Source organism: Carcharodon carcharias, chromosome 3, assembly GCF_017639515.1.
Source record: "Carcharodon carcharias isolate sCarCar2 chromosome 3, sCarCar2.pri, whole genome shotgun sequence".
Classification (NCBI taxonomy): Eukaryota; Metazoa; Chordata; class Chondrichthyes; order Lamniformes; family Lamnidae; genus Carcharodon; species Carcharodon carcharias.
Genome location: NC_054469.1, coordinates 213,142,784 through 213,155,759, shown reverse-complemented (window position 1 = coordinate 213,155,759; position 12,976 = coordinate 213,142,784). Strand labels below are relative to the sequence as shown.

General features: G+C 42.4%; 1 protein-coding gene across 1 annotated transcript in view; it reads left to right on the top strand.

The window, feature by feature from the left end:
* The first annotated feature begins 4,033 nt into the window (after positions 1–4,033).
* The window catches only part of gmds (GDP-mannose 4,6-dehydratase), a 651,025-nt gene continuing 642,082 nt past the window's right edge, over positions 4,034–12,976 (top strand). Inside the window, exon 1 of the mRNA XM_041185221.1 lies at positions 4,034–4,292. Within this exon, the coding sequence (XP_041041155.1) occupies positions 4,185–4,292 (108 nt within the window). The 5' untranslated portion in view covers positions 4,034–4,184. The remainder of the gene's footprint in view (positions 4,293–12,976) is intronic.

The window sequence follows — 12,976 nt, the reverse complement described above, 5'->3', positions numbered from 1 at the left end:
CTGAAGTGACCTGCACTGTTCTCTGCTCTAAATCTCTCATATTCAGCTGTGGTGGTAGCAAATGTGCCCCTGAGTCAAAGGTTTCAAGCCCAACTCCACAGATTGAGCACATCATCTAGGCTGACACTCTAATGCAGTACTGAGGGTGTGTTACCTGTTGGAGCTTCTATCTTTTGGATGAGACATTAAACCAAGGCTCCACTTGCCCGCTCAGGTGGATGTAAAAGATCCAATAGTATTTATCCACAACAGCAATAACAACTTGACTTTATCTAACCACTTTAACATAGTAAAATGTCCCAAAGCACTTCACAGCAGCATTATCATGCAAAATTTGACACTGAGCCACATGAGGAGATAGTACGACAGATGACTGAAAGCTTGGTAGAAAAGGCAGGTTTTAAGGACCGCCTTAAAGAGAGAGTGGTAAAGGGACAGACAGGTTCAGGAAGCGAATTCTAGAGCTTAGGGCAGAAAAAGAAAGGCCAAGGAGCTCTCCTTAGTGTCAATAAATATTCCTCAGCCAACAATACAAATAGATGCAAATTACTACAGTTCCTTGAAATCTGAAATGAAAACAGAAAATGCAGCAAATACTCAGCTGAACAGGCAGCATCAAATAGAGATGGAAAAACAATGTTAATGTTTCAAGTCATTGGCTTTCATCAGAACTGTGTTATAAACATGGGGTGTATTAGATTTTTTATACTTTGGGACTGTGTCTTTAATTTAGGGTAAGATAAAGGAGGCCATATGACCTGTTCTAAATTCTGCCTGAGAACAAGCCTGGATGGCATGGTTGTTAAAGACTAAAGCGGGGCCGAGGTTGTTTTGCTGGGAAGAAGGTGTAAGGTGTTCACACCTGTAGACAATGACAGAAGCACCTGTGCTGACAGTGGATTATTAATCTCCAAAGTCCCAGAAAGTTGCTAACAATATCAGGTTATAAACAATTATACTTTATGTGTATATTTAATTTGAAGATGGAACAGAATTGGAGTCTAAAGGACTCAATATTTCTACCTGAATACAAGGCCCATGTGATTCACATTGCCATGAAGATGGGCTTTGAGAGAGAAAGGGTTTCTTAGATATCCCTGAAACTCACAGACATCGGTCAGTCTGCCAGGATTGGAGACAGAGAAAGGGAACACATAAAGGTGGCAAATGCCTATGATTCACCACATAGGAATGAGGGTGGGGCTCATGCTTGGGTTGAATAGTACAAATTCGTGAGGAATGAAACTGGGGTTGGAAGATTCACTTAGCTTAAGCTAGAAGGAGGATCTACATGAATACTCTCACCATGAAAGACAGTTCTGGGGTGAAAAATTACCACGCTGGGAAAGGAAAAGAATGAAAGTAAACCCTTTGGAGCTAAGGATCACTTTGGACTGGTTTTGGAGAAATTTAATGTCTACTTAATGGACAGTGTAAAGTATAACTGTGGATTTTCAGTTGTAGTAAAAGTAAAAGGGGAAAATTCTGTCCTGTAGTTTTGAATATAAGTTGCCTACTGAAATAATGTTTAGTCAAGGTTATTTTTAGTTTGTTTGTTACTGTACAAGTCTTAAAATGTGAAATCTTGTTGTTTCATCCTTTCAGCTATTAACTGGAAGTTCAAATTTTTTAAATTATCGCTTTCCACGAGGATCATCACAAATGGAATGTTAGAGGTGTAACAGATTCTAAGCAAGTACAGGTATTCCGAAAGTGGGGAGGGGACAAATGAACAATAGGGGAAGATCTATGATAAGGTGGAAGACAGGAGCGATTAAATGACAAAAGGAATAATGGTTCATAGCAACAGGGGGTCAAGTAAATAAATAAAAGATTAGACTAGAGAGGTGTAAGTGACAACAGCAGATAGGTTTTTTAGTAAGGAGATGCAACACCAAGGTAATCTCGAGGAACAGCAACTTTTGATGAGGCGCTTTATAGCCTTCTGGACACAATGTTGAGTGCAACAGTTGCAGATCATAACCACTGCACCCATCTTTACATCTCCTATACATCAATCTTTTGTTTCTTGTCGCACTGCTGCCCTCTTTTGCACTGCACATTATCCCTTTTGTCATTTAATCTCCCCCACATTCCATCCTATTACCGACCTTCTCCTTTATTTTATCCCTGCCTCTGTACTTGTTTAAAATCCGTTAACACTCTTAACGTTTTCCATTTCTGATGAAAGGTCATTAATCTTAAATATTATCTTTGTTTCTCTCTCCAGAGATACTGCTAGATCTGTTGACTGTTTCCAACATTTTCTGTTTTTAATTCAAACAGAATTATCAGATCATCATTTCATTGATGTTTGTGGGACTTTGTTGTGCACAAATTGGCCACCAATATTTGCTATATTGCAACAGTGACTACACTTAAAAAAGTATTTAATTGGTTGCACTTTATCAAGATAAATGGTTCATATTCAGGATGGCAAACTGTAAACTAGTGGGGTGCCAAAGGGATCAGTGCTGGGGCGTCAACCATTTACATTCTGTTTTAATGCCTTAGATGAAAGGACCGAGAATATTGTAGCCAAATTTTCTGACAATACTAAGGTTGGTAAGAAAACACGTTATGAGGAGGGCACTAAGGGTCTGCAAAAGGTTCTGTGAGTGGATAAAAATTTTGCAGATGAAGTATAATGTGGGAAAATGTAAGGATGTCCACTTTGAATAGAAAAGCAGAATATTATTTAAATGGAGAGCGAATGCAGGTGTTATGGTACAGAGGGATCTGGGTGTCCTCATACATGGATCACAATAAGTTAGCATGCAGGTTTTAAAAAAATTCTTTCATGGACTGTGGACTTTGCTGGCTGGACCAGCATTTATTGCCCATCCCTATTTGCTCTTGAGAGCTGAGTGGCTTGCTAGGCCATTTCAGAGGGCATTTAAGAGTCACCCACATTGCTGTACGTCTGGAGTCACATGTAGGCCAGACCAGGTAAGGATGGCAAGTTTTCTTCCCTAAAGGACATTAGTGAACCAGGCGGGTTTTTAACAACAATCGACAATGGTTTCATGGTCATCGTTAGACCTTTAATTCCAGATTTTTAAAATTTAATTCAAATTTCATCATCTGCTAGAGCATTAACTTGGGTATCTAGAGCACTAGTCCAGTGACAATACCACTATGCCACCATTCAAATGAGATGCTAAACCAAGGCAAATGGAATGTGGACCTTTATTGCAAAGGGGTGGAGTATAAAAGTAGGGAAGTCTTGTTACAGCTGTGCAAGGCATTGGTGAGATCACTCCTTGAGTACTGCGTACAGTTTTGGTCACCTTATTTACGGAAGGATATACTTCCGTAATGTACTGCTGTAATGTAGGAAATGCAGCAGCCAATTTTTGGACAGCAACTCCCACGAACGTCAATGTGATAATAACCAATCCGCTTTTTTGCGATGTGGATTAAGGGGTAAATTTTGGTCAGGACACCATCCTGCTCTTCAAATGTGCTGAGGGATCTTTTATGTCCACCTGAAAGAGTGGTCAGCGCTTAGGTTTAACATATCATTCAAATGACGCAGCTCTGACAGTTTCATATTGGGGTGTCAAATGAGACTGTTGTAGCTCAAGTCCTGGAGGGGGACTCAAACCCACACCTTCTGGCTCAGGGGTGAGGGTGCTACCAACTGAGCCACAAGCCAAACAGCCTTCCCCTTCCAACCCAACATTTTTAATACTTTTATATCTGGTAAAGAAAAGTGTTCAAAGAAAATGACAAAAAAATATTTTTAATGTCCCAATGATTTTTCTCCAGGGTTACACATACAGCAGGGCTCTGAAGATTAACTTTCAATTCCTGGAAACTGCAGGCCAATTTTGGATGGCTGGCAACCCCACAGTCATCCTCGTTGGCAATCAAGGGGCGCTATCGGCGTGTGCGTGTACCTCCAGTGCTGCTGGTGTCGCTGTGGTTGGAGGAGAGCAGGGCGCTTGCAGCAGCAGCAGCGGCGGCGCAGGCGCAGACGGAGGAGAAGGGAAAGTGGGGGAGGCGGGGCAGTTGCTAGGGGCGGCGCTGGGAGTCTTCAGACGGTTGCCACCGAGCGGCTGGTCCCGGGGTGGCCGCTTCCTTCACAACGCGGAAGTGCGAGTCAGTCGATCCCAGTGAGAGGTGCAGTGAGTGTGGAGTAAAGTCACAAGCGGCGGCTCCGGGGTTCCAAGCTGGCAGCGATGAATGATCTGAAGCGTGAGGCGGCGAGCGGTGACAGCCCGGCCCTATCAGCTGGAGTTGCCAAAGGCAAGAGGAAAGTGGCCATCATCACTGGCATCACTGGACAGGTACTGACTCACTCACTCACTCATTCAGCAGGCATATGCCGGCAACCTGAGTGTGCCCATCACACCCTCCCCTCCAAACACAAACCCTTCAGATTGATTTTCTTTTTAAACAGCTGTGCACTTGCAGGGTTTGTTTCCATTATTGCAGTTTCATCACTTCACATCTGGACAGTTGGTCTCTCTCTCTCTCAGGTGCTGCATGTGTAACCAGATTTGCACCTGTTAACATTTTACTTCGTTACTTTACGTATTGTTTGATCTTGCACTGTGACAGTTTGAGTACCAATGTCCGCACGGAGTGGGGGGGGGGGGGGGAGGTATTTAAACTAATTTTAGTTTAAAAATTAGGCAGAAGAAGGAGCACGAGCGCACAGCAGCCGAGACATGCAAGGTGCATATCAACTGCAACCACAACTTGCATTTATACAGCCCCTTTCAGGTAATAACACATTTCAATGTACTTCGCAGGAACATTATAAAGCACAATTTGACACAGGAGACATTAGGTTAGGTGATGAAAAACATGATCAATGAGCTAGGTTTTAAGGAATGTCTTAAAAGAAGAAAGCAAGGTGGAGGGGTGTAAGCTAGGAATTCCAGAGCATGGGGCCTAGACAATCACCAGTAGTGGAGGGTTTAAAATCAGAGATGCTCGAGAGGCTAGAATTAGATGAGCACAAATATCTCAGAGGGTTGTGGAGCTGGAGAAGATTACAGGGATAGCGGGGGGAGGCAAGGATTTGAAAACGAGGATGAGAGTATTGAATCAAGATGTTGCTGGGCCAGGAGATGTATGCCAGTGGAACAGGAGTGATAGGGGAACGAGACTTGCTGCGAGTTAAGATGCAGGCAGCAGAATTTTGGATGACTTCAAGTTTATGGAGAGTAGACTGAAAGACAGCCAGGAATGTGTTTGAATAGTCAAGTCAAGAGGTAATAAAGGCATGACTGAGGGTTTCAGCAGTAGATGAGCTGAGATATGGATGAAGTCGGGTGATGTAACGGAGGTGGAATTAGGCGGTCTTAGTGATGGCATAGATATGTGGTCAGAAGCTCACCTTAGGCCCAGTTGTGACACCAAGGTTGCGAATGGACTGGTTTAATCTCACTGTTGCCAGGGAGAGGGATGGAATTGGTAGCCAGGGAACGGTGTTTGGAGTGGGGACTGTAAACAGTGACACCAGTCTTCCCAATATTTAACTGGAGGAAATTTCTGCTCATCCAGTACTGGATATTGGATAAACAGTCTGATAATTGAGTAACAGTGGAGGAGTTGAAATAATTTGTGGTGAGGTAAAGCTGGGTGTCATGTGAAAACTAATGTGCTTTCAGCTGATATCACCGATGGGCAGCATATAGATGAGCAATAGGAGGGAGCCAAGGATAGATCCTTGGGGGACACCTGAGATAATGGTGTGGGAGCAGGAAGGGAAATCATTGCAAGTGATGCTCTGGAAGCCATTAGATAATTAAGAATGGAACCACGTCAGAGCGCCCAAACAATAGTGAGGAGGTGTTGGAGAAGGAATGTGTGGTCAGACGTGTCAAGGAGGATGAGGAGGGAAAGCTTACTTTTGGATATAATTTGTGGTTTTCACAACAGCTGTTTCGGTACTGTGGCAGGAGTAAAAACCTGTTTGGAGGGATTCAAGTATGGAGTTCTGGAAAAAATGGGCACGGATTTGGGAAGCAACAACATGTTCAAGGACTTTGGAGAGGAAAAGGAGGTTGGAGATGGGACAGTAGTTTACAGGACAGTGGGGCCAATAAAGTTGGTTTTTTGAGAGGGTTGATAATGTTAGATTTGAAGACAAGAGGGGCAACACCTGAAGGGAGAGAACTGTTTGCAAAATTGGTTAATATGGGGACCAGGAGGAAAAATTGGGTGGTCAGCAGTTTACTGGGTATAGGGTCAAGGAAGTAGAAGGTGGATCTCATGGACAAGATGAGCTCGGAGAGGACATGAGGGGAGATAGAAGGGAAACTCAAGATAAGAGTGAGTTCAGAGCTAGGGCAGAAGGGTGCATTAGAGGAAGTTTGGCCAGGTGGGCTAGTAGAAGGGAAGAACATGGTGCAGGCTGCTGATCAGATGGCCTTGAGCTTAGTGACAAGGAAGTCCATGAGCTCCTTGCACTTGGTTGGAAATGAGAGTGGAGGACAGGGGAGGGATTTTAGAAGATGGTTTGCTGCAGAGTAAAAAAAGACGGGGGTTATCTTTGCATTCGAGGGTAATCTTGGAATAATGAGCAATTTTAGTAAACAAGAGCAGAACCCAATAGTGTTTTATGTGTTCCAACTGGATGTAGTAGTGGATGGCTAAAACGTGTATGCTGTAACCATTCAAGTCTTTGTGCTTTGGATTTAGGGGCACAATGATGAGTGCTGTACCAGGAGGAGTGGCCAGGTGAGACAGAGCAATGGTTTTTCTTGGGAACCAGGGCATCAAAGATGAAAGTGAGGGTGTGGTTGATCATTGTTAAGTAGGAAGACAAACAGCAATAAAATAAAGCATAGTGTAGTGATAGCAGGAAATAAATGAAGATGTAAAGTAGGCTAGCAAGTTGTTGGAATTCAAGGATGTTAATGCAAGGTATGTTACAAATAAGGTTGATGAGCTATAGGCACAAGTTGCTACATGAGGTCATGATATAATGGCTATTACGGAGATCTGACGTAACCATATCAGGAATGGGATTAAACATTCATGGCTACATCGTATTGAGGAGAGATCGTGAAGAGAAAAAGAAAGGAGGGGGTTGGGGTGCAATATTGATCCAGGGTAGCGTTACACAATGCTTTCTAAACTTTTTCCTGGTATGACCCTATTTTAATGTCTCAGCATTGGTGTGACCTCAGAGTGAAATTTTGGAGGGTATGAGAGTTGTTGAGTGGAGTGCGAGGTGGTGGGGGATGGGGTTCAGTTATTGAGCCGAGGTTGGTGGTGGAGAGCCCTCAGTTCTTGATGGAGGGAGGGGCAAGCAGGATAGTGACCTTCAATATTTAATTATTAATGTTTGCATGAACATTTAGACATCCAAAGAACCGTAATTTCAAATTTAACCTATTTTGTGACAATGTTATCTCACCCGCTGGACCTAGTGAGACTGCTTTCCGTCACTGAGTCTGAGAGCACATGGCAGGGTCAGTCAGCTACAGACCCGAGATGCTTAAACTGGTGAATTTAATTGAGGTCTGGAGCTCAGCAGTGAATAGCTGTTAGCAAAATTATTTAGTATAACCGTTTGAGGATTTCCATAATATAAACTCACGCTGTGTATCTGGGTGTTGTGGTGCCGGAAAAAAATTGGGCACGCTCAAGGCAGACAATGAGACTGCCAATGAGAAGCTTGTTCACTCCCCCCACCCCCCCACCCTAGCAAACTGTATGGCAGGAAAAAAAATTGGGCTCGCGCATCATGGAGCCTTAGATCCTATCCCAGGACTCTCCCAAAAGAGTCTCTGCTCCAAGGCTGTCATTATGGATATGCAGCTAGAGACCCCATTGGGGGCCGCAACCCATGGTTTGGGAAACTTTGGCATTGCAGTTCTACAGAGGGACAATATACTACAGGAAACAAAGAATGAATCTATTCGGAAACTGTTAAGGAACAGTAAAGGAACTGTTACATTGCTGGATGGTTGCATTGCTGGATGTTTACTTTAGATTGCCGAGAAGGTGATAAAAGAAGAAATCTTTTGGCAACTTTCCAAGAAATGTAAAACCAGTAGAGCAGTAATGATAGGAGTGTTCAATTACACTAATACCAATTGAGGGAAAAAGAATAAAAGGTAAGAAGGGAGAAGAGTTGCTAAAATTTGAACAGGAGAACTTTCTTAACCAATATGTTTCTGGGTGTTATGTCCTTTGTGCTCTGCCCGCAGGCAGGTCTTTGGCTTGTTGTCTGCTGATGCTTCATCCTGAGCTGTTTTCTTGTCAGTTTTTCTCAGTGGTCATTTGCTTTCACTCAGGGGCAGGGTGAGGAGGCAGGTCAGACTGGGTGTACAGGGCAAAATTTCAAATTTCAGATGACATAAGACTTGCAAAGATTTCACACTGTGAGAAGGAAAGTGATGGATATTGAGGGGGCATAGTGGCATGGGTGGACATGTGACAGATGGAATTTAATGCAGAGAACTGAGAAAAGGAAATATAAAATAAAGTATATAGTTCCAAAGGAGGTGCAGGAACTACCTGAGGGTAGATGTGCATAAATTGTTGAAGGTGACAGGACAGGTTGAGAATGCGGTTAATAAGGAATGTGTAATCTGGGGCTTTATAAATAGAGACATAGGACTGGACTTTCATCTTGGAGGCAGGAATTGGGAGTTGGGGGATTTCCTGATGTCATGATCCCGCCTCCTGACCGCCAGCAATGCCTGACCATGCTATTTTCATGGCAAGATGGCAGGGGCAGGCATGACCTGGGGCTACCATCTTCCACAGTAGGCCTGAGGCGGAGATAGAGACGGGTGGATGTCGAGGCGGCCAGGTTAAATTACCTACCTCTGTTTGCTGGGACATTGGCCCGGTTCAGGAGATGAGTATGAGGCGCCTTAAACCTTACCTTCTTAAACCCCGCGCCCCCATATCCCCCAGAGCTCACGAGCTCTATAATAACATTGGGAAGTATTTGAGAATCTCATAGGTCTGTCAAAATAAATAGTACTTCAAAATTCCCTTCAAAAATCATCCCCTTAACTATTCATAAATCTGTCAATATAACTAAACACACAGTCCCCTTGATAACTGTGTCAACAATCCCTGCTCAGTTGAATCTATTAGTAGGTTTGGAAATCAGCTAAGCATTCATAATAAGATTCAGTTGAATGACTCTATAAACAACTTTGCTAAGTTAACTCCATTTGTAGGCTTGGACCTCAGCCAAGCATTCATAACGAGATTCCATTGAACAACTTTGGCAATAAAACCGCCAGAGCTGAATATATTAAAGGTTTTGAAGTCAGCCAGAAGCTTAGCTACTTGTCAAAGCTATGAGACAGCCAAACATATAATGAAATGATGCCTGATAAGTTACATGACGTGAAGTTGGAAACACCTTTTGAATTTACCTGTCAAGTGATTCCTCCAAACCAGGCTTCCCCCAAGGTTTATGACACCTCTGAGCTGGCATGAACCACATCACCTTTAGCTGTCCCGACTCCATGAAAATGGCCAGGGTTCTGAAATGTCCATTTACACAATGGAGCCAGCAACATTGGGATAGTTGGATGCAGGCTCGCAAACTGCCCCTTTATCCTGTGTGGAGCAAAATTGCCAGTGACGTGAATGTGTTTGGGAATGCCAGAATAAGGCTCCATCTGCCATTTCTAACGCGTGCGTCAGGACAGGAAAATCCGGCCCATACAGTACAAAAGCAGTTAATTTTTTGTGACAAATCACTTTATTTTAGTTATATAAGCCTTAGCATCAAATAAGTGACTGTTCCTATAACTGAACTGTAATCTGAAAGGTCAGATCCCTGATAATTTACAGTTTAACAGTTGGATAAGGTTGTGGAATAAAATGAAGAGTTAGGCATGTCCAAGAGCTGACGCTACTTCTTCTTGACGAACCTTTATAAGATACTTGTTTGGCCTCAATTAGACTATTGTGTCTAATTATGGACACCACACTTTAGGAAGGATGTGAAGACTTTAGAGAGAGTGCAGAAAAGATTTTTGAGATTGGTTCTGGGGATGAGAAAGAAAGACTTGCATTTTCTCAAAGTGCTTTACAATCAATGAAGCACTCTTCAAGTGTAGTCACTGTTGTAATCTAGGCAATGCAGCAGCCAGTGTGCGCATAGCAGTATACCCATGAACAGCAATGTGATAATGACCAGATAATCTGTTTTATTGTAATCTTAATTGTGAAATAAATATTGGCCAGGACACTGGGGACAATTCCCCTGCTCTTCTTCAAAATACTGCCATGGATCTCTTACATCCACCCGAGCAGGCAAATGGGGCCTCATTTTAACATCTCAACTGAAAGATGGCACCTCCGACAGTGCAGCACTTCCTCAGTACTTCACTGGAGTATCAGCCTTGATTTTTGTACTCCAGTCCTGGAATGGAACTTAAACTGGGGACCTTGTGACTCAAGAGCAGAGAGGGCTGTTAGTCAGGCAGGTAAACTTTGCATTTACATAACTTACACAAGATTTAGACTTTTACTTGTGGATTGTTGCTTTGCTTTTGTGTTACTCAGGTGGTCAGAAACTCAGTAAATATGCTCTTGTTTACCAGACTGTATACACAAAAAAATTGAATAGGGTGGTTTTCTCCCTGAGAGGATAGGTATTGAGGAAATTGTTGGGCATAATTTATATTCCACAAGTGAAGTTGGCTGAGCTGGTTAACAGTGTGAGCATACTGTTATAATGTATTCTCTGTCCCATATTTTATGTTATAATTAAAGTAATATGTATCAGTGAGAAACTTTAATTGCAAAAAGGAATTAAGTTGATGAAATGAACATTGCCAGCTCTCAATTAAGATTCTATCTCCTTGAAATAGAGACATTAGTGGAAATATAACATGTAGCTCCATTAAAATAAAATAAGAATAGACCCACATTTCATAACATTTCAGAACAAAATGCTGGCAGCAATTTCCAGCAGGTAATCTCATTTTGGGTTTTGATAAACATCTGATTACTACCCTTGCTGGGTACAGCTGTGTGATGATCATTAGTTTGAGGAGTTGTTGCAGCACATGGAGTTCTCAAAACCTGCTAACCTGTGGGCAAGGATCAGAAAAATTGTGATTATCAAAGATTTATGTGAAAACTGAACTCTTCCTTTCAGAGAAGTTTCAAAAAGAGGATGCATGGCCATCACCATCCCTTCAGGGCAATTTAGGGATTGAGAAGCAGGATTTTGCAGGGGAAAGGTAATAAAGTTGTTAGTGACATTGAACATGAGGCATGGTGCAACATATAGCAGATCCAAATATAACATTTTTACAATGTTGTCTAATTAGTTGGTGCACTTTTTTGTTTATATTGTTTTGTTTGTATTGTATGGCCATTACTTGCTAGGAAACTATTGACTGTGGAATTGTTCTCATATGTAAATAGGTTGAATAATAACAGTGGGAGCAAGCCAATTGTGCATGCTTAACTTGCGAGTTAAATAAATTCTGCTTCACAGGCTTGCAATCAAACACCGTGTACCACAGTTGCAATATAAAGCCTAAAATGAAATAAAATGGGGTTCATGTTAATATCCCATAAAAAGAGGACTTGCATCTGAATGCTTTATTGGTCGATTGTGTTCCCACAGTCAGGTGGCTTTAGATTGGTTTTTGGCTTATGAAGCATTTACAGCACAGAAACTGGCCATTCTGTCCAACAGGTCCGTGCAGGTGTTTATGCTCCACCTGAGCATACTTCCACCTCTCTTCATCTAACCCTATCAACTTGTGGACCAATGTTTTATTAGAATAAATGAAAAGCAGATGCTAAGGTGGGTCTCTTGGTGGAACAGGAACTTTTGTTCTTTGTTAAATCTTTAATATGAGTTTGGACAAAATCAACTTGCAAACTGTTTTAGTGTTGAGCCCACATCATCAGCTTAATGCTGATTGGAGGATGGAAAACTGACTGTTCTGCAGCACTGCTACGGATCTCGGATGTGGGGGAAGTACAGGAGAAAAGCCAGTATAGCGGGGCAAATTTGGATCAGTCTGGAAACCAATTTGAATCCACCTGATCCTGGGAAATCATACTGCCAATGAAGTGTGCTGCAATGGCAGTTTTCTTTAAAGGGTGATTGCTCCGCAGGCTTACACTGGATTTCTCTCCTATGTGATCTGTAGCAGTGTTGGAGAACAACCATTTTCCCACCAGAGCTGAAAAGATCCAGGAGTGACCTGATAGATTGTGAAGGCTTAAGGTAAAGTAAATAGCTTTGTAAAGGGGTAACCAGAGGTAGGATTCACAGGAGAGCATTACCATTGCTGAATTCTCAACCATCAACATCCTTGGGGATACCATTGAGCAGAAACCTAACAGGACCAGCCTGTACAAATACAGTGGCAGCAGTGCGTACCCTCTACAAAATGCACTTCAACAACTTCAATTTTGAAAGCACCTTCTAAACCTATAACCTCGACCACCCAGATGAACTAAGGCAGTATCAGGACACTACCACATGCAAGTTCCCCTCCAAGTCATACACTATACTGACTTGGAACTATATCACTGTTCCTTTACTGTCGCTGAGCCGGAGTCTTGGAACACCCTCCCTAAAAGTACTTTGGGTGCCCCTAGCAACATGGACTGCAGCGGTCCAAGAAGCTACCCACCACTTCCTCCTCAAGGGCAATTTTAGGTACAGGCGATAAATGCTGACCTAGCCAGTGACACTTGAGTTCCAAGGATAAATAAAAAAATCCTGTTCCTCATATTTACCATTCTTTTAGTAAAAAAAGTTCCATCTGCATTTCGCATTTTCTTAAGTTATCCTTAATCTGTAAATGCAACCCATTGTGCTTAAATTTTAAACACAGCAGTGTTTACTTGATTTAAATTTATTCAAGGAATTTTAAATATTTTTATCATATTCCCTCTGAGTCTTCTGCTTTTAATTTTTCCTCAACCATGAAGCCCAGGCAAATAGTTGCTATTTGTGTTTGCATTTCATGTTTGCTGATTTGTCATGTTTGAATTTTATAGGCCG